Source organism: Rhinolophus sinicus, chromosome 4 (genome assembly GCF_057876585.1).
Source record: "Rhinolophus sinicus isolate RSI-liver-muscle chromosome 4, RSI-T2T, whole genome shotgun sequence".
NCBI lineage: Eukaryota > Metazoa > Chordata > Mammalia > Chiroptera > Rhinolophidae > Rhinolophus > Rhinolophus sinicus.
The window spans coordinates 72,468,793-72,491,642 of NC_142504.1; the positions used below are offsets into that span (position 1 = coordinate 72,468,793).

At 35.9% G+C, this 22,850-nt stretch overlaps 1 protein-coding gene and 1 pseudogene across 23 annotated transcripts in view; both read left to right on the forward strand.

Annotated features, from left to right (window-relative positions):
• DLGAP1 (DLG associated protein 1) overlaps positions 1 to 22,850 on the forward strand; it is an 855,894-nt gene that overhangs the window by 582,452 nt on the left and 250,592 nt on the right. For 2 of the 23 annotated variants that reach the window (XM_019755713.3, XM_019755715.3), the window contains exon 1: positions 7,581 to 7,732. The exons of 20 other annotated variants lie outside the window; for them this stretch is intronic. In XM_019755713.3, the coding sequence (XP_019611272.1) occupies positions 7,682 to 7,732 (51 nt within the window). In that variant the 5' untranslated portion in view covers positions 7,581 to 7,681. Of the gene's footprint in view, positions 1 to 7,580; positions 7,733 to 22,850 lie in introns of those variants that run through there. One more of the 23 variants, XM_088797922.1, reaches the window with a different exon arrangement.
• On the forward strand, positions 5,337 to 6,159 carry LOC109460395 (proteasome subunit alpha type-3 pseudogene; annotated as a pseudogene).

Below are 22,850 nucleotides of genomic sequence, written 5' to 3' on the forward strand. Positions count from 1 at the left end.
ATGGCTGAATAATATTTCATTGTATGTATACCACAATTTTTTATCCATTCATCCATCGATGGACACAGGTTGTTTCCATATTTTGACTATTGTAAACAATAATTCAATAAACATGGGAGTGTTGGCCACTAGTTCTTTGCTGGCATTTTTCTGTTGAAGTCATTCTGTCTACAACTTGTCCTCTAGTGTTTTCCCCGGGAAAGACTCATTTGAGCAATAGTACCCAAATTCTAGCATTTTTACCACTATCTTTTTACTAAGTCTATACTTGAAGGAGAGCTTGACTAGATAGAAAATCCTTGGCTCCTGGTTTCTTGCCTTGATATCTTAAATAGATGTTACTACATTGTGTGCTGAAGTTAAAATTTCTGTGGGTAAGTCTTATGTCAACCTCATTTTTTCTCCCTTAACCTGATTTGATCATTTTGCCTGAATGCCTAAAGGATTCTTTCCAAAATTTTTTCTAAGATATGTCTTTATATTGACCATTCTGGATGACTTTTCACTGATAAAATAGATACCTTTTCATTAAGTAGATTTAAGTCCTTTTTATTTCAGAAAACCTTTCCTAAATTATATTTTAGGATAATTAATCTCTTCTTTTTCTCTGACTTTCTGCTTTGGAATGACAGTGATGTATATGTTAAATATATTTCCTTGTTTCTCTAATCCTTCTTTATCTTTTTTATCTCTGTACAATTACTTTGTTTTGTTTTATTTTCATTTTCATCTTTTATGTCTCTTCATTTACCTTCCTTTCCTTTAATTCTGTCAGTTCCTATTTTACATCCTCCAGCTGTCTGCCAGCAAACTTTTATTGTCTTCTCACTTCTTCCCTAAGTTCTTATAACTCTGCTTTATGCTGTGTGCATCCTTTATATTTGTAATTGCTCCATTAATTATTGTCTTGAATTTGCGTTATGCTCTTAATCTTCTTTGACAACATATTTTTCCAGTGCATTGTCATTATTTACAAGAAATTTGTGACTGCTCTTTTTCCTTTTCTTTATAGTACCTACATGTGTATTTCTTTTATGTTACTCCTATTGGAATAAGTTGCATTTTCCTAAGGAATCAAAAGAAGTTTCCTTTGGAGAGACTGGTTGGGCAGTAGTTTTTCAAGCATTCATGAATCAAGGGCTTCTTTTGCTGTTATTACAGTTATAAATAGTTTCTTTATGCTATGAGGTATCTATGTAGTCACACGTCCTCTGACTCTCAGACCAAACCTAGTTCTTTTCTCCCTCAATTACTTTATGGATGAACTCACAGGCTGCCTGTCACATGGAGACACAAACGATACAGTGATTTTTAGAATAAATTTTTCTGGCCCTTAGTGACATTGGCCCATTCACTCTCCACCCCCTACATTAGTCCTGGCCTCTCCCATAGCACGTTCCTCTGAAACTGAGGTTCTCATTTTGGGGAAGTATATATTTGACAGAATTTTCTAGGCTCTGCTACATCTAAGTCCCCTACATACCTCCCATTTACCTATCACATTATTTTGACTTCTCTCTTTGGCTTTCTGCCTGACTCCAACTTTGGAGTTTGAGGATTTTATACTGGTTTTGCTGAAAATGCGGTTTAGGGTTACTTCTCTTCATTTGGTTGCATTGTTGTTTTATTATTTGGAATGGATTCCAGGAGAAGTGAGAAAACTCAGTTCCTGTGAAAACCAGTCCTGTTAACATTGAGAAATATTTTGTTACTGTTTTCTTTCTATAAAGATGCTTTTGCCTAAGGAAGCTCAGGGTATGTGTTTACCTATCAATCAAGTTAAACTTCACAAAAATAAAGCACAGTCGGTTTAACACACTACTTCTTCATAAACCCAGGCTGCTTCTCTTAGTGCTCAGAGACTTTTAATAGCCTGTTCTAGGATGATATTGTGTTGTAAATTCAAGCGCATCAATCTATTATCTTCTGGAGGATTCCAAAGATTTCACCTTTCCCAGCCACATTTCCCTTAATAATCACCCACCTTGATCCTGGGGTCCTACTGAAATCTCTTTGAGTAAACATAAAGATACAATTTGCCTAGGCACAAAAACTTAAGCTTAATGTTTTGAGGTGTGCCCTCTTTTTAAAAAGAAAAATCTCTTCATTGGGAAAATTTAATTATTAATCTAACAAATCATTTGATATTTTAAATTAACATCCCGCATGTTAATTTTCTAAGCAAAATTTGTGTGTTTGACTAATAATGGATCTTCATGTAGTAGTGACATCGTAGCCATGTTGACCAGGGAAGATATAGAATGGTCAGACTTTATAAACAAGAAGAGTAGTCCTTACACCTGACACAGAACAGATGCTTTAAATTATTTTGCTAGTAGCAATTATGCTATCATTACCCTCTCACCACAGCCTGTCAATTTAAGAGCTCTTCCACTTACTCATTCAAAAAATATTTACTAAATGCCTACTATTGCCAGGCTCTATGTGGATGCAAAATACAATGATAATAAGAACAGACACAATTCCTACTCTCATGTTTCTTATTATCAATGGGGAGATAAACATTCTTCAAATCAATCACAAATAAATTTAAATTTACTACTATGGTAAGGGCTACTGTTGAATTATGGTGTGGGATTTTCCGTGTTTTCAATCAAGGCTGTCCCTTTCTTCATTGAGAGGAACTGTAGCTGAATTCTATTTCCCCACAGGACTAGGACCCCTTTCTTAGCATTACCCTAAACATCTTGCACCTAAGATTAGAGTGCTGGGTCCCTGAACCCAAAATGTTTATTCCCTGCCTTCTCTCCATGCAGTGTATCCCTTGTACTTGCCCTGTTAGGAGAGTGACCAATGGCGATGCACGGTTTCTCCTGAGTGAATTTAACTAGAGACTCAACCCAAGTGAGTCTCTTCAAAGTTGCCACGAGTGTAGTGGCTCATGCACCTTCTGTTCATTAGGACAAGTTTATCCCAAGTGGCCATTTTTCTCAATACCTACAAAGGAGATTATGATACTATAATAGCACATTGACTTAAGGAGCTCAGGAAAGCATGCCCTAGGAAGTAATGGTTGGTATTAGATTTCACGGAAGAGCTAGAGTAAGTCAGAAAATGAGCCAAGGGAATCATGCAAAGGAAGGAAGAAACAAAAGGGTCACACAGAAATCTGTTATGGCTAAATCACCAAGATGATGCAAGATGAGTCTGGGAACATTTTCAGAGTTATATCATTCCTGGCCTTGGATATTGTGTTTAAATGTTGAATCTTTATATGCTTGTTTGTGTGTGTAGGACGGTGGAAGTGGGGAAGTCTAGCATCCACTTTGACTTCTGAAAATATCCCTTTAGATGAAGTGAAAAGATAACTAAAATGGAAGGAGAACCAGTTAGAAGTATAGTATTCCAGGTGAAAGAAAATGGATTAGGATGGTGACATTGATATTGAAGCAAGTGGATAGTTTCCAGTTATTACAAATCTACAGGACTTGGTGATGTGAAGGGAAAGGGAAGTGTCCAGGTGGTACCTATGTTTTTGACTTGGTTAAAAGGTGGCGTTTCTATTCACTGAAGTAGAGCTACAGTGAGGAAGTAGGGCAAGAAAATTAGTTTGATTTGAAGGTGCTGTGTATGAAGTACTTTGAAATATCTAAGTCAAGTTGTCAAGTACCTGAAGTTTATGTGGAAGATCTGGAATGAAAATATAAATTTATGAATCATCTGCATAAAAGAGATTTTCCTGGGAATTCAAATTTCTCTTCACCATGCTTCTTCTACGCTTTCCAATTTGAAGATCGTTTTCTTTTATAGAGAAAATTGTAAAGTTTGAGAGTTTGGTGTTTTGTCCTCCTCCTCTCTCCTCCCCACTGCTCCTCCTCCTGCTGCTCGTCCTACTCTTCCTCCTCCTTAATCATCATCTGTTCACATTATACCATCTGGACCAACCCTTGAGATTGTCCTTGTTCTTCTATTTGTTCTCATTTATATCATTCAAAAGGGCCTTTTTTTAACTGTCCTTGGCTTTTATTTATTCCTTTTAATTTTTTTAATTCACAAACTTCATTTTCTTCTCAGCTTCAGACCTCTTGGTACAATTCTTATAGATGCTCTTTGCTTACCTATATTCCTTGATTGTGAACCTATCTCTCATATTTGAAACAAATTGTTTTAATTTGAACACTTCAAAATCTTCCTTGAACTTTAGAGGTGTTCTTCTTTTATTCTCATCTGAATGATTTGATATTATACGTTCAAAATTAAGGTTTGCAATCCTTTCATTACTTTTCCTCTTGAATCATGTGCGCTTTCACATTATTTAATCAAAAATAAGTCTCCCCCTATTCTCCTTCTTTCCTTTCATCTTTCTTCCCTTTTTCCTCCTTTTCCTCTTTATTCTCTTCTTCTTCTTGCTCTCAGTCTGTCTGATTTGGGGTGTTTTGCCATGTTTGAAATTAGCCATGATAAAACAGCAGCACAAATGGTTCTTTAGGTAGGTATACAACTCATGAGTCCTCAAGGGTTTCCTGCATTTTGGGTTTCCCACCTCTTCCTGTCTACCAGAATTTATTACATATAAATACTTTTTGTAATTATAAACATGATATGACAGTGTTCCTGTGACAAATTAATGATTTTATTAACATCTTTATTGAGATATAATTTGCAAACCATAAAATTTCCTTATTTAAAGTATACAATTCAATGGTTTTAGTATACTCGCAGTGTTGTGCAGACATCACCACAATCTAATATAAGAATATTTCTATCACTCCAATAAGAAACCCTGTACTCACTAGCATTCACTTCCCAGTACTCCCACCCCAAGCCTAAGGCAACAACTAATCTACTTCTTGTCTCCATATATTCCTCCTTTTCTGGACATTTTATATAAATGGGGTCGTATAATACGTGACTTTTTTTGTGTGACTCACTTCTTTAAATCAGCATACTGTTTACAAGATTCATTTATGTTATAGCATGTATCAATACTATGTTTATTTTTAATGCCGAACAACATTGCATTGTATGGATATACCACATTTTTTATCCATTAATTTGTTGATAGAAATTAGGATTGTTTCCACTTTTTGGCTGTTGTGAATAATGATGCTATGAACATTTGTGCACAAATTTTTCTGTGAATAAACATTTTCATTTCTTTAGGATATATACCTAAAAGTGGAACTGCTGAGTCATATGGTAACTCTATGTTTAACATTTTAAGGCAAATAAATGAATTATTGCTTTGTCTTTATCATTTCTTATTAGAGGCAGCCATATTCTTATTAACTCAGGAAAGGAGAGTTTTAGGGTCTGGCTTTGCAATTTGACAAAGACGAGCAAGATTTAAAAGTATTTAAGCAGAGTGGGCACATTAGGCCTTGAAGCCCTACGCATTCCACTGGTTTTAGCAGGATGAGTTCAATCGGCACCGGGTATGACCCATCAGCCTCTACATTCTCTCCTGGTGGAAGAGTTTTTCAAGTTGAATATGCTCTGAAGGCTGTGGAAAATAGTAGTACAGCTATTGGAATCAGATGTAAAGATGGTGTTGTCTTTGGGGTAGAAAAATTAGTCCTTTCTAAACTTTATGAAGTTGGGTCCAACAAACAACTTTTTAATGTTGATCAACATGTTGGAATGGCGGTAGCAGGTTTGTTGGCAGATGCTCATTCTTTAGCAGACATTGCAAGAGAAGAAGCTTCCAACTTTAGATCTAACTTTGGCTATAACATTCCACTAAAACATCTGGCAGACAGAGTGGCCATGTATTTACATGCATATACACTCTACAGTGCTGTTAGACCTTTTGGCTGCAGTTTCATGTTAGGGTCTTACAGTGTGAATGACGGTGCACAACTCTACATGATTGACCCATCAGGTGTTTCATATGGTTATTGGGGCTGTGCTATTGGCAAAGCCAAGCAAGCTGCAAAAACAGAAATAGAAAAGCTTCAGATGAAAGAAATGACCTGCCGTGATGTTGTTAAAGAAGTTGCAAAAATAATTTACACAGTACACGATGAAGTTAAGGATAAAGCTTTTGAACTAGAGCTCAGCTGGGTTGGTGAAATAACTAAAGGAAGACATGAAATTGTTCCCAAAGATATAAGGGAAGAAGTAGAGAAATATGCTAAGGAATCTTTGAAGGAAGAAGACAAATCAGATGATGACAATATGTAACACTTAATTCAGCAGCTATTTTAAATTTCTAATACAGTCCCCATGTAACTATTTAGTCCTGTGGATTATTATATACCCACTGACCAATTTTCATTAAATTTTTGTCTTGTAAAAAAAAAAAGAGAGATTTAAGCTACCAAAATGTCCTTCGATAGATGAATGGATAAAGTTGTGGTATATATACACAATGGAATACTATTCAGCGGTAAGAAAAGATGATATAGGAACATTTGTGACAACATGGGTGGATCTTGAGAGTATAATGCTAAGCGAAATAAGTCAGACAGAAAAAGCAGAGAACCATATGATTTCACTGATATGTGGTATATAAACCAAAAACAACAAAGAACAAGACAAACAAATGAGAAACAAAAACTCATAGACACAGACAATAGTTTAGTGGTTACCAGAGGGTAAGGGGGGTGGAGGGTGGGAGATGAGGGTAAGGGGGATCAAATATATGGTGATGGAAGGAGAACTGTCTCTGGGTGGTGAACACACAATAAGATTTATAGGTAATGTAATACAGAATTGTACACCTGAAATCTATGTAATTTCACTAACAATTGTCACCCCAATAAATTTAAAAAAAAAGTATTTAAGCTAAAATTGTTTTACTCAGTCACATTGTCCTTATCTGTTGATAATCTAATACTAGTCTTGCTGTGGTGGTTGCACATTTTGCTTGGTAAAGCTGGATTTTAATAAATGCTGCCTGCTCAAGTTCTATGAAGTGAAACCTGGAGGAAGAGGAAGCTGAAACAGTTCCTTTGCCCATCTGAAAATGAGACACACTTTATTAATTTTTCTGGGATGTTTTCTATGGAAGGCATCATTTAAGAAAGAAAAAGTGTTTGCCCAAAGATTTCTAAAACATGTTTAATTCATTTGAAGAAAATTAATGAATTATTAAAGAATATGACTTTTTTTTTCTAAAACAGAATTTTATGTCCAGAGGACCAATATCTATTGCTATTTTACTCCTGGAGCCCTAACGTCTCTATCTGAATGTTGTATCCAATTTTTGTGTGCCTACACATTTATCTTCAAAATTATAATACATCTGTCTTTCCATCACTAGTCAGACAATCAGTATTCTCTTTTTAGAAAATTGCAGAGATCACTCCCCCATGTGGATTTCTCCTTAACAATATACATTATCCTAAATATGCTGCAAAGTGAATCAATAGCCAAAGAATCCACCAAAATAATGAAAGATAGCAATGTAATTTTGCAGGGATAGTGAGCATCCAGGACACTATACCTGCAATTGCTATGCAAAATTGCATGGGCTTAAAAATCTGCACTAAGTATTCACTTAAGTATTATTCTTCAGTGATAAGGTTTGATTTCATTAAGTATCTTCATATGAATGAAATGTAAAGTTGCAAGTCTAGAGCTGTGAGGGATGGCCAACCACTCCCCACCTCCCAAGTTCTGTGTTTACTGCCTTACTCACCCACTTTGCATCGGCAAATCATAGAGAGAAGCTAAATGCTCTCAGCTGCATTATACCAAATCAAAGCTGAGATGAATAATGAACTTAATTTTCCATAAAGACATTCTGTTTGGCATTTCAGCTAATAAGGTAAGCTAATGGCAATTCTTGGCTATGGAAAAGAAAATAAATAGTCTCTTTGTGTTTGATTTCTGTGCTGATCCATAAATTTTCTTTGAACATGCTGGATTTAATTTCATGTTTCACGATGTCTGTGAATTTGGGATGAACAGTTTTATAAAGAGTACCCCCAATGTACCCTTTACCTTTGATTAGGTTGCTTATGGTACTAGAGGGGCTGAGGGAGAAATTCAGCTTTTGAGTAAGAATGGCATCTGTATAGTAATTTTTTATCATCTTTGGTGAAAAGTGAATTTAGCTAAACAGCAGAATATTTAGATGCAGCAAAGACAGACAAAATTATTTAAGCATGCCTTATGGAATATATTTAGCATGATATATTATAAATTAATGTTGAATACACCCTAAAGAAAGCAAAATACATACATCATGTTGGTTTCTGAGTCATTTCATTTCTAAGTACATGTTATGTTAAAGAAGGTATTATTTTCAGTTGCTAAAATTATTCCACAGTTTCAGTTTAGGTGGGTTTTATTTTGTACGATTACATTTTTAAAATAGCAGCATACCAGTAATATGAATTTTGCTATTACTTTCTTATTTACCATAACTGCAATGATTTCAGTTCATGTGGAAAATGTACTTGTTTATCTACTGAAGTTCATGGAATTAAAAACCATCTCCGAAACATTCATTGCTACTTTGGTTATGCTTTTTGTGATACAGCTTCTCAATCTTTAACATGGGGAATTTTATTTCAGTCAGATCGGAGCACAAATCCCTGAAACTAGCAAAAGCTTAGCAAGATGCAGAGGAAATTATTTTTTTTTCTTTTCTACAAGAATGACAAAAATGAAAAATATGATTAAGATTTATGTTTTCTGGGCTCGCTGCCATGTCACCTGAAAATTAGAGACTCTATTCTCGCAAAGTAGGTGACCTCAAAAGATGTTTCAGAAGGTCTATTCAAAAACAGCCAAAGTATGTGGGAAATTTTGGAGAACTGGAAAGGAAACGTTTCTCCTATTCCTACTGTCTAATCTTCCCATTCTGTTTTCATGTGTGGAAAATAGACTGTGGACACCAGATTTGTGTGTGTGTGTGTGTGTGTGTGTGTGTGTGTGTGTGTGTGTGTGTGTAAATCTTTAAACATCACAATCAGACTTTTATAGAAAAGAAAAAACTTGTATTACCCCTCCCCTTTAAATTGTTCACAGTGTCTGTTTTTCCTCGAAGTATAAACAGGATGTTTGAGCACAAGTATTTAGCTACCATTAATGACTTAGTCCCACTTAAATACCATCCATGTTTCATCTACAAAATTTAGGCATTTCTCTTGAAATGCCTCTAGTTTAGTAAACCTATGAGAAGTAGAAATATCTCATTTTAGTATATCACAGTTCATTTTAAGAACACTAAGACAGACATATGTTACCTATTCATACTTCAAGGTTTTAGAATATGTTCAATTTTACAGCTATTGTCTGTTTGTAGAACTCTGATACAAGCTCAGATGTGGTAGCTTGTTTTGGATTTGTAATGTGTTCATTTCCTATTCCTCTTTCCCCACTTTCCTTCTCTCACCTCTTTGCTCCAGACCATCCTTGGCCGCCCTGTGACTCTTTTGTTCCTTTAATTCTGATATTTTTCCCATTTCCCTTCTCCCCAGTATTATTTGTCCAGAACCTATGGATTGCACTGCATCCATTTTAAAGATGGAAGAAACTAACTAGAAAACAAATTTTTATAACCACCAAGTTGTTATCTTCTAATTTCTGTCATTTGTACAGTACAAAAGCTTTTATAACAGCATGATTTTTTTATCCATTATAGCTAGCTAAAACCAACCTGATGATGAAAACATGCAAAGCTATCTGACCAGCATCTTTTTCATGCTTCTTGTTTCTACAGTGGTCAACCCACTCATGCTTCAAGATGAGATGTAAAATTGCCAAATGTGAGGCATGTGTTATTTACAGGCTCACGTGTTAACTCTCAGTGTTAATTAATGCAGAAAATCTAGAGAAAGCAGCACCACCACCTTACACACACACACACACACACACACACACACACACACACACACCAAAGACCACAGAGCAGTTATCAACTGAGGACAGTTTTAACCGAGGCAGCAGCATTATTACAGATGCCCCACCATCATAAGATGTTTTTAGCACCATGGCAAGGAGGCCTGAGCAGAAGGCCACAAGTAGATTTGTTCTCAAATACACGTGAAGCCCATTCTTGGGGACAGTCAGAATTTAGTGGCAGAGGAGCAAAGATGAGTGATGACTAAAATATCACTACACTTGGTTATTATTGTTAATGTTGCCTCATTTATGCTCACAGGCTGGAGGATGCAGGATATCTGCGTTATAAAAATAAAACCATTACTCAAAATCTGTTATCTCTAAAATGGGGCTCCATATCTTCCCCACAAACCTCCTTAACCTGTTTCATGTCCTTGTAACTGGCACCACTACCTACCCATTTTTTCAACCCAGAAATACAGGCAAACCCTTAATTTTTTTCCCTCTACTTCATTCTCACATCTCTAAAGTAAACTCATAAAAATTGGTTGGATGAATGAATAAATGAGTGAAAAATCACTAAGTGTTACAAATTTTATTTCTATTCACTTCTCCCCATTTTCTCTGCCACTATCCTAGTCAAATCTCTATGGTTTCTCACCTAGATTATTTTAAATGCCTCCAAGTAGTCTTTCTGTCTCTAGTTTTCCCTTACTCCAGTCCATTCTGTATATCGTAACCCAAATGATCTCTCTAAAATACAGACAGAACCACTAAATCTTCTGCTTATAAATCCTTCAATGGTTGCTCCTTACCCTCAGCATAAAGTCCCAACTCTTTAACGTGATTTACAAGGTATGACATAAGTGGGGGCCTTTTTCCTTCACAGCTTCGTTTCTTAACACTCCCATCCAATCTGAATTTCAACCATACTGATCCACTTTTCACTTTCTCACAGGTGCTGTGTTTTGCGTAAGTTGCTTTCTCCTTTTGTCTCTTCTATCTAGCCATCCTAAACTCTTCTCAACCTTCTTACCCCTTTTCAACCTTCTAGTCTCGTCGGAGATGTCACTTCCTCCAGGAAGCCCTTTCTGAGTGGCCAAGTTTGAGTTCAATACTCTCTACCAGTAATTCTCATATCATCCATTATGTCCTTATCATGCTCCTTTCATTTTATATAAGATGACCTACTTCACTAACCTATCAGTTCCATAGAGGTAGCTACGCAGTCTCTTATTCACAGTTGTGGCCTCGATCAAGCATAAAGTAAAGTCTATCTGAATGCGTGAGTAAATACTTGAACTCCCTAACAAGCTTTATTACCTTTGATTTTGATGATACTGTAGAAAGTGAATACAACGATTCTTCATGTTACTCATTCCGACAAAGTACTGTGCTAAGGCAGTTCATATAAATTCTTTAATCTTGTTCTTATTCCCATTTTGTAAATGAGACAACTGAGGCTCAAGTTGCCTTAAGTGACACTGCTATTAAGGAATGTGCCCCTCAGTCTATTTGATTCCAGGGGCCATCTCTTTCTCTTCTCCTCATGGCCCACTGCCTTCTTAGAATGAGAGAGAAAATTTAATCTTAAAAGTGGATTGCAGAAAAATCCTTGATTTTTCACTGCCTACCTGTTCATTTGCTTTCTCACCTCCAGTGGTCTGCCCTGAGTATATTTTTTGCTTATTGTTCATCTCAAAGTACCTTTCTTTGTACTGTATTCTTTATTCTTAAGCTTTCTTCTACTGCCTCTATGCCTCCAGGAGTTTCCTGCCTTTCTTGCTCTCTCCCCAGTGAAATTAGCTGGGCCTCGAATTTCTGTTTCCATTGTCCTTTTCAACAGAGATATTTTTTATGGTCCTGCTCTATGATTACTTTTTCCACAGTGCTTTTGCCTGAGCTCAGTGAGCCCCCTAATTTTCATCAGCTGTCGCCTGATGTCAGACTACTTAGGGGGCTTCCACGGTTCTTTCATGGGGGAAGCAAATTGCTACTTGTTACCACCCAACTGCTTAATTAGCAGTGCTCTGTGGAAGAAATATCTGGAAGTACAGCTAGAGAAGGCACATGTATAGTTTCTGGGAAATGTTCCATTCTGTGTTGACCGTGATAGTGTTTAGGGTCCTTATAATCCAAACTAACACACATTGAACCATCTCAAAATGTGAGAGACAGTACAGCACTCTGTGAGGAGCAAAGGCTCTTGAGCTGACGGATCTTGATTTGAATCCTTTTTCTACCATTTATCTATGTGACCTTGAGCAAGTCAATTAACCTTTCTGTGCCTCAATTTCTTCATCTGTAAAACAGAAATAATAATGGTGCCTACCTCATAAAATGATACCTGGCACAGAGCAGGTACTTTGTTAACCATATGGTTGTATTGGTGGTAATAGTATATAGAAAAATGGCTCTGCATGTGGCTACATCCTAATCCCAGGAAACACTCAATGTTACTTTATATGGCAAATGTGGCTTTGCAGAAATGATTAAGTTAATGGTCTTGGGATAGGGACATTATCCTGAATTATCTGGGCAGGCACCAAATATACTCACAAGTGTCCTTGTAAGAGGAGAGCAGAGGGAGACTTGGTCACAAAAGAAGGCCCTGTGACCATGGGAGCAGAGAAAGATTTGAAGAGGCTATGCTATTGGTTTTGAAGGTGCAGTAAAGGGCCTGGAGCCTGGAAGGCAAGGAATGCAGCTCTAGGCAGTCGAAAAGGCAAGGAAATGAATTTTCCCCTACAGCTTCCAGAAAGAGCTCAACCCTGCCAATACTTGGTTTCAGCTCAGAGAACTAATTTTGGACTTCTGTCCTCCCAAATTGTGAGAGGGTAAATGTAAGTTGTTTTAAGCCACTACGTTTGTGATCATATGATTCAGTAGCCATAGGAAACTAATACAGTGGTGATATTTGGGGACATAAAAGATGACTCCAAATGAGCTGATAATATAAGGAAGGGGTTATAACAAAGGCTGACATGGGGGAGGAGAAGCCCTGTAAGTATTAAATATGTACCTGAATGCATGGTTGGGGGTATCACAGTGCTGTGTGTTAGAGAAAGTATAGGAGAAGATCGCAGGACGAAGCTATGTGTGGGGATTTTAGACAAACAGAAGTGAGGTCTTGTGGAGAAGGGACGTGATCAATGGTGGTTGAGGGTGGGATATGACAGTGAAGGGTGGCTGAATAGACGGTGGAATGCCCTGTTTAGGAAAGAGTGATCAGCTCAGAAGGCTGGTTTGGGGAATTTCCCTGGGCAACAGGGCATACTGAGGAAGGGAGGAAATGCCTATTCAGAAAAGATAACCACAAACAAAAGGAGACATTTTCTATTACTCTCAGTGCCATGTTACTGACAGAAAAAGTCAATCCAAGAAATGGAATTTTGAAAAAGTCCTGTTGTGCTTTAAACCAAGTAAAGAAGATGGAGAATCTTAAAACCGTTGGCAAAAGACGGAGTGCCTTTGATTGAATCTATTTCTAGCAGTATGCAGAGAGGCTTCTGTCTGAGGTGAAGTTTGTTTAATTTGAACTCCCCATGTATTATGTGTAATTTGGTATTTCCTGCAGAAAGCCCTGTGCCTTTTCATATGGCCATGCCTCCACATATGCCATTTGCTCTCCTGTAATATCCTCCTCTTCTCCCTGGGCCCCACTGGCAAAGTCTTGCCCATCATTCAAGTCTCAGGTCAAGTATGACCTCCTTGAACCAACTTCCATGCTAACTGCACTGTCTAGCATGTGTTTTTTAGCACTTTCCACAGTCGATTATAACCACACTTCAATGCTTGTTGCTCCCTCTCCACTAATCTCACCTCTCCCTCCAATAAACAAATACTAGTCTAGGGAAAATACTAGTCTATTGATACTTGTGTCTTCCGCTCCCACAGTGCTTGGCACATAGGAAGCATTTGATCAATGTGAATGGACGGATGGATGAATTGATTCATTGATTGCATCCTGTGGGCAGAGTTTTCATGGGATAAAGAAAATAAACTTCATGAATCCCAGGTCAACGTCTAAAGAAAATAAGTCCTTCTATCTTATTCTTTCAAAAGCAAGAAATTACAAAAGGAGGAACTGCTTCATGCCTGGCACAAGGATTAATTCCTTTATCATTTATTGCTTGGTTCGTACTACAACTCAATATCAGAGCTAGAATTTAAGAACAAGTTTTCTTCTTCCCCAGATCTAATTTGCCATCTCTTTTATGACACAATTTTTTATTACCAAGGCAGGCTGCAAAAGGAGAATAACAAAATACTATGTTAAATGCACACTAATTTATTTTCAAGTATGATAAAACCACAGGTCGGGTTTTACCTATTGTATTGCACATTTGAGGGAAAATTATCTAATAACCATCGTTTTTTTTAAAAAGATACATTTGTCATGTTCAGTGCAATACATATAAATGGATGCTACTATTATCATTTTATTACAAAAATAAATAGTAAGAGCAGTAGTGGAACACATCACATTCAAATGTGAAATAAAATTATCTTATATGAATTAAACACATCACTAATAAATTATCAAGTGATTAAGTATCTACGTACAGCATCTACCCACAGCAAGAAAGCAACTCAAAGGCCTACTTAGGATATCCAAGTCCCAGGAACAAGTTATAAACTATTTTATCTTTATTCCACATCCATTAGAAGTATTTAGAAAATTTAGAGTTACATAGTTAACAATCTGGCTCTAAGAGTTCATGCATTACAGTGAATAGAAAAGGTGACTGCTCCCTACCAAATAGGGGAATTGTGGGAGAAAGTGAAATCCTACACTTTAATCATGCAGCATACATGTACAATTTGAGCACTTTCTATGTGTGCAAGACACACTGCCAGGTATTGCTGGCCATACAAATATGTGTACCAAGAATGCCCAGTTACTGTGCTTTACAACTACTGAGAACTTCCAGTCATACTTGTTTATAAACAATGGGGAATATTTCTTAACAACTGAAAGACCCTAATTAGTGTGATTAAAATTGATAAATTGCTTTAATAAAAATGCCTTGAAAAAAAGTACAACTAGCATTTTAATATTTCCTTATCTCAAGTAGACTAGTTATATTTTACCAGCTTTTATTACTCTGTATTCAAGTTCTATGCTGGTAATTGGAGAATAATTTTGTTGGGCTGAAACACAAAAACTCAGTTCTTTTATGGACTCACTGAAGCTGCCTTACCACTGATGGCTGGCTATTATTCTAACACAGTTTCTGCTTTTTTGCTCCCTCCGCCCTATTGTTTTAATTCTGTGGCTCTATCCCAATTTATATTATTTTAAAAATCACTAAGAAATTAGATGTCATCAATGTACTGGTTAAAAATTTTGTCTGTTTCCCAAACTACCGTGGAATTTAGAGAGAGAAAAAAATGTTTATTGCATTCATCACTGCACATGACTTTGATAATCTGGGCTGTTTTGCCTTCTCAATTGTAAATTATGTCTAATATTTTAAAATTTGAGGTATTTTTGAAAGTTTGTTTATAAAGACAATACATTTGCATGCAATACAAGATTAATCATGTCCATTTTGACAAAATTAGTGTATTCATACCTGAGTTGAAAATCACATACAAGCAGAGCTGAAAGGAGTCATGAGAGGGAATATACTTAAAGGTCACCTTATGTCTAAATGCTTCATTTTTATAGAAAGGAAATAAATACTCTACGCTATTGAGGACGGACAGCTGATTCGTGCTAGTGAAAGTTTAAACATGAAAGGAAGAGAAAGAAAATAACATATGTTTGGATTTCAAATACTGTTACATCATGACACCACAACTGAAAAGAAGATGGAAAAGACATCTTGAAAGCCTAGTCCACACATGTGGGCCCCCCACAAAATCCCTGTGCCATTTTAATAGCACAGTTTTTTTCACATGTAGCAGTTGGATCTAATGAGAGGCTAAATCTTGCTTTTGTGCTAGAAATTGACTTACTTTGTCCCTTATTCTGAGTTCTCTTGTAGCCAGCCCCAGGGCCCCGAGAGCCTGCTCCATTGTTCATCATTAGTATTCATCACTTTTACAGAATGCTACCGGGTACTCAGAACTGTATGGTGCTAGTCAAAATGAAACACAAACTCCCTGTTCTAGGATGCAGACCATTGAAAGCATTTAGAGAACCTAAGAAAAGGAAAATACAATAGTGATAAAACAATGTGTCCAGTGGGAGGGCCACTTAGGCCACCTCTGAGAGGTAGATTCTGAAGGGAGCTGGAAGAATGGGTGGTTGAGAACACTTTCTCCCTCTCAACCTGACCACCTACTGCCACGGCTTCAGGTCAGCAGACTACCTTGGAGCAGGAGCAGGTGGCAAGCCCAAAATGGAGCAAGTCTGGTATTCAAGTCACATAACGGGAGGGGCAAAGAAACACAATTCCTCAGTGGGAAAATACCATTCACCTGCAGTCCATGTAACGACATTCAGGGTCAGGAGAATGCCTGACGAAGGAAGAAAGAGAATTGAATCCCATTACCTTTTATGAGTACTCAGAGAAAACTTCTAAAAGAACTGAGCATAAAAATGTTGCATAGTGATGACATACACCTTTGCCCTTACAAAGACCTGATTTCCTCTTTCATATTAGCCAATAAATGTAATTTCCTCCTAACATATTTTTTTAATAAAATAAAATCAGTAGGATTCTAAGATAGGTGTATTTTTCTGGGTGGAAAAGTAATGCATTTGGTTTCGTTTCATTTCCTCCTAGTGTCATAATCCTTTGCCATCAGCAGTACTACCAAGATTGGAACACTGATTTTAACATTTCATACTTTAAATGACTATAGTTCTCTTGTATATCTACTCGGTTTGAAATTTGGGATGACAATATATTTTCAGCTAAACCTATTTTAATCCTTATCCTAGACTCAGTGAAATCGTATGGCTTAAGGCTAATATTACCCACTTATTTTTGGCAGGTTGGCATAAACATTGTTAACTAAGTCTATAAAGTCAAGTAAAATATACTCAAAATCATCTTTGTATTTATTGTTGTAACCACAGTGCCTGCCAGAGAGGAGGCACTCAATAAATAGTTGACAAAAGAATGATGGGGAAAGTACATAATTAGAAGGGTGAAAGAAGAAAAACTCCCCATATGCAATTATCAGAAATTCTTTCTAATCATGTTTAGTTTTCCTTTAAGTTAATTACGATCACCAAACAGTAAAACTCAGGTAGGATGTCTTTATACATCCAATGATTGTGACTGGTTCCAAATGAGCTATAGGTTGTATGTTAGAAAGGAGAATAATTTATATGAAGTCCTCATAACATAAAACTTGCCTTTCTTACATAATATAAATGGCAAATGTGGCATTAGAATTATGCTTCATTTTCCAAAGGTTTTTTTTTTTTTTTTTTAAAGCATCCACAAATGTCATCCCATCTATTTTTAAGCAGAGTGCTGCTGGATAAACAGCTGAATCGTCTAAACCCAATGCGAAAATTCAAAGTTTAAATAAGCTATTTTATCACATTGAAAATAAATGGTGCTGACTGACACAGAACATATGGGTTTTGCATTCAGTTACATGTATATTTTCTTAACTTTGAATGTAAAATTCTAGCCCAAGCTGAAAAAATAGAAAAACAAAATATACACTTTAATAATAGTTAAACATTCTAATTTGTAATTCTCCTACCCAACATTCATTAATTTCCATTTATAAATTCTTCCTTAGGTTTTCTTTGCAAGTGATGGAGTAGTCTCTGTAGATTGAGATCATGTAAAAACAACACAAATTTTACACACAAATTCAATACAAACAGACCTATACTGGCTGTAGGTTTGCAGTCTCTCCACAGATTTCATATTTTTAATTAAAAATGCATTTGTGAGGCGGCCGGATGGCTCAGTTGGTTAGAGTGCAAGCTCTGAACAACAGGGTTGCTGGTTTGATTCCCATATGGGCCAGTAAGCTGTCCCCTCCACAACTAGATTGAAGGCAACGAGCTGCCGCTGAGCTTCTGGAGGGGCAGCCGGATGGCTCAGTTGGTTAGAGTGTGAGGTTTCAACAAGGTTGCCAGTATTATTCGACTGGACTTGGAGCTTAGCTTCACCCTCCGTGACTAGATTGAAGGACACGACTTGGAACTGATGGGCCCTGGAGAAATACACTGTTCCCCAATGTGACCCAATAAAATTTTTTTAAAAGTACGTTTGGGGCTTCTCCACAGAATTTATTTTTTAATACAAGATATATATCTTAATTCTGAAAAAAAAATACAAGTAGTACACAACGGAGATAAAAGAAAAAACTCCCTGCCTCCTAGTCTCCCCATTGCTACTGTCTAAAGATAACCACCACTGTTATCTTTTTAACATTTTCCTTCTTGTGCACATTTTCATACACAAAATATATATGTATATATGTGTGTGCATATATGTATATACACATATATAAGCACATTTTCTTTTGTAACAAACTGGTATCATACTGTAAATACTGTTCAGCACTTGGCCCTTTTAGTTTATAGTATATATTGGTCATCTTTTCATGTTAGTACATATAGACCCACCATCTTCTTTTTTTTTTCAATTAAAGTTTATTGGGGTGACAATTGTTGGTAGAGTTATATAGATTTCAGGTGTACAATTCTGTAATACATCATCTATATCTCACATTGTGGGTTCACCACCCAGAGTCAGTTCTCCTTCCATCACCATATATTTGATCCCCTTTACCCTCATCTACAACCCCCCTCTCTCCCTCCTCCCACCTTAACAGGTAACCACTAAACTATTGTCTATGTCTATTAGTTTTGTTTCTTCATTTGTTTGTCTTGTTCTTTTGTTGTTTTCAGTTTTATATACCACACATCAGTGAAATCATATGGTTCTCTACATTTTTTGTCAGACTTATTTCACTTAGCATTATAATCTCAAGATCCATCCATGTTGTCACAAATGGTACTATTTCATCTTTTCTTATGGCAAAATAGCATTCCATTGAGTATATACACCACAACTTCTTTATCCAATCAGCTATCGAAGGACACTTTGGTTGTTTCCATATCTTGGCCACTGTGAATAAAGCTGCAATGAACATTGGATCACATATGTCTTTATGGATAAATGTTTTCAGATTTTTTGGATAGATACCCAGGAAAGGGATTGCTGGGTCATATGGTAATTCTATTCTTAATTTTTTAAGGAAACTCTACACTGCCTTCCATAATGGCTGCACCAGTCTGCATTCCCACCAACAGGGTATGAGGGTTCCTTTTTCTCCACAGCCTCTCCAACACTTGTCACTATTTGTCTTTTTGATGATAGCCATTCTGACTGGGGTGAGGTGATATCTCATTGTGGTTTTTATTTGCAATTCTCTGATGATTAGTGATGTTGAGAGTTTTTTCATATATCTATTGGCCATTTGTATGTCCTCTTTGGAGAAATGTCTCTTCAGTCCTCTGTCCATTGGATTGTTTGTTTTTTGTTGTTGAGTTGTATGAGTTCCTTATATATTTTGGATATTACCCCATTATCGGAGGCAATGTTTGCAAAAATCTTCTCCCATTCGGTTGGTTGCCTCTTTATTTTGTTGATGGTTTCTTTTGCTGTGCAGAAGGTTTTTAGTTTGATATAGTCCCATTCATTTATTTTAGCTTCTACTTTCCTGGACTTTGGAGTCAAATTCATAAAATGCTCTTTGAACCCAAGGTCCATAAGTTTAGTACCTATGTTTTCTTCTATGCAGTTTATCGTGTCAGGTCTTATGCTTAAGTCTTTGATCCATTTTGAATTAATTTTGGTACATGGTGACAGATAGGAGTCTAGTGTCATTCTTTTGCATGTGGCTTTCCAATTCTGCCAGCACCATTTATTGAAGAGGCTGTTTTTCTTCATTGTATGTTTTTTGCTTCTTTGTCAAAAATTATCTGTCCATATTTATGTGGTTTTATTTCTGGGTTCACAATTCTATTCCATTGGTCTGTGTGTCTGTTTTTCTGCCAATACCATGCTATTTTGATTATTGTAGCCCTGTGGTACAAGCTGAAGTCAGGGAGTGTTATACCTCCAGCATTGTTCTTTTTTCTTAAGATTGCTTTGGCTATTCGGGGTCTTTTGTGGCTCCATATAAATCCGATGATTTTTTTGTTCTATTTCTTTAAAAGTGCCATTGGAGTTTTGATGGGGATTGCATTAAATCTGTATATTGCTTTGGGTAATATGGCCATTTTAACTATATTGATTCTTCCAATCCATGAACATGGAATTTCTTTCCGTTTCTTTGTGTTGTCTTCAATTTCTTTTAAAAATGTCTTATAGTTTTCAGTATATAGGTCTTTCACATCCTTGGTTAAGTTTGTTCCTAGGTGTTTTGTTCTTTTTGTTGCAATTGCAAAAGGAATTGTGTTTTTTTTCTTATATCTTTTTCTGAGATTTCATTGTTAGTATATAGGAATGCAATGGAGTTTTGTATGTTGATTTTGTAGCTGGCAACTTGACTATATTCGTTTGTTTCTAATAGCTTTTTAGTGGATTCTTTAGGGTTTTCTATATATAGCATCATGTCATCTGCAAAAAGTGACAATTTAACTTCTCCTTCTATACCTATTTCATTCAGTTGTTTAATCATAAATGAATGTTGTATCTCGTGAAACATTGTTTCTGCTTCAATTGATATAATCATATGATTTTTGTTGTTTATTTTGTTTATGTGGTGTATCACATTGACGGATTTGCATATATTGAACCATCCTTGTGCCCCTGGGATGAATCTCACTTGGTCGTGTTGCATAATCTTTTTAATATTTTGCCGCATTCAATTTGCTAGAATTTTGTTCAGGATTTTTGCATCTGTATTCATCAGAGATATTGGTCTGTAATTTTCTTTTTTTGTGGTATCCTTCCCAGGTTTTGGTATCAAGGTAATGTTGATCTCATAAAATGAGTTAGGGAGTATTGTCTCTTCATCAATTTTTTGGAAGAGTTTGACTAGGACAGGTATTAGATCCTCTTCGAATGTTTGGTAGAATTCACTAGGGAAGACATCTGGTCCTGGACTTTTGCTTTGTGGACTGTTTCAGATAACTAACTCAATTTCTTTACTGGTGATCAATCTATTTAGATTTTCCAATTCTTTGTGATTCAAACTAGGAAGGTTGTATGTTTCTAAGAACATGTCCATTTCTTCTAGGTTATTGAGTTTGGTGGCATATAGTCCTTCATAGTATTATTGGATGATCCTTTGTATTTCTGTGGCATCCATGATAACTTCCATTCTTTCATTTCTGATTTTGTTTGTCTTTTTTCTTTTTATCTTAGTGATTCTAGCCAAGGGTTTATCACTTTTATTAATCTTTGCAAAGAACAGCTGTTTCTCACGTTAATTTTTTCTATTCTCTTTTTGTTCTCTATTTCATTTAGTTCTGCTCTGAATTTTATTATTTCTTTCCTTCTGCTTACTTTGGGTTTCACTTGTTCTTCTTTTTCTAGTTCTTTAAGGTGTAATGTGAGGTTATTTATCTGGGATTTTTCTTCTTTCTTGTGATAGGCCTGTAATGATATAGATTTTCCTCTTAAAACTGCTTTTGCTATATCCCAAAAATGTTGGTAGGATGTATTTTCATTGTCATTTTGTTTCTATGTATCTTTTAATCTCTCCTCTTATTTCTTCTTTGACCCAGTCATTCTTTAAAAGTCTGTTGTTTAACCTCCACATATTTGTGGTTTTTCCTGCTTTGTTTTTGCAGTTGATATCCAATTTCAAAGCCTTGTGAGGAGAGAATATGCTTGGTATGATTTCAATCTTCTTAAATTTGCTGAGGCTAGTTTTATGTCCCAATATATAGTCTATCCTTGAGAATGTTCCATGTACACTAAATAAGAATGTATAGTCTGATGTTCTAGGATGAAGTGTTGTATAAATGTCAATTATGTCCATTTCATTTAATGTATCATTGAGAGCTAATATTTCTTTGTTTGTTTTCTATTTAGATGATCTATCCATAGCTGTCAATGATGTATTTAAGTCCCCTACAATAATTGTGTTTTGATCAATTTCTCCCTTTATTTCTGTTAACAGTTGTTTGGTATATTTCGGTGCTCCCTGATTGGGGACACAAATATTGGACTGTTGTATCTTCTTGTTGTATAGTCCTCTTTATCATTATGAAACGTCCATCTTTGTCTCTTGTTGCCTTTTTCATCCTGAAGTCTGTTTCATCTGATATCAGTATGACTACACCTGCTTTTCTATGGCTACCGTTTTCTTGGAGTGCCAATTTCCACCCTTTCACTTTGAGTCTATATTTGTCCTTGTAGCTAAGATGTGTCTCTTGGAGGCAACGTATGGTTGGGTTTAGTTTTTTTATCCAATCTGCTACTCTGTGCATTTTTATTGGTGAGTTCAGTCCATTTACATTTCAGTTGATTATTGATATGTGCGGATTTCCTATCATTCTATCTTTGGTTTTCTGGTAAGACTGTGTCTCCATTGTTTCTTTACCTCCTTGTTGCTGTCTATTTTTTCAATGTGGTGGTATTCTATGATTTTTTCCTGTATTTCTTCTTTTATTATGTTATATGTTTCATTTCTGGATTTTTTTTTTTGAGTGGTTACCATTAAGTTTATGTAAAAGAAAGTTCTGTATTTAAAGTACAGGCAACCCCCGTATAACAGGGTTATTAGGTTCCTTAAAACCTGCCGAGTTATGAGAATCTGTATTCTATAAAACAAAGAACTAGTACAAAAAAGGGAGCTTGGTTCCAATAACTTAAAAAATATACTATTATATTTTTATAATTAAGAGAAATATCTTTATTACAGCAATGTTCACCAAAAGTATAACATATTAATATGTATTTAATAATGTTTTCTTCTTCATCACTACTAAGCACCATTAACCAACAGCGTTTTCTTTTTGACAAGATATCTTCATCTTCTGAACCGTATACTCTATGAACTAAATGGATTTAAAATTATAATAAATTTTAAAATTCTGCAGTCAAATATGATACAACATTCTCCTCGAATGAAAAATTTCAAATGAGATATCTTTTGCTTTTAAAAGCTTTTATTATGTTCCATGTTATTCAGGGATTTCCCTAATTTCA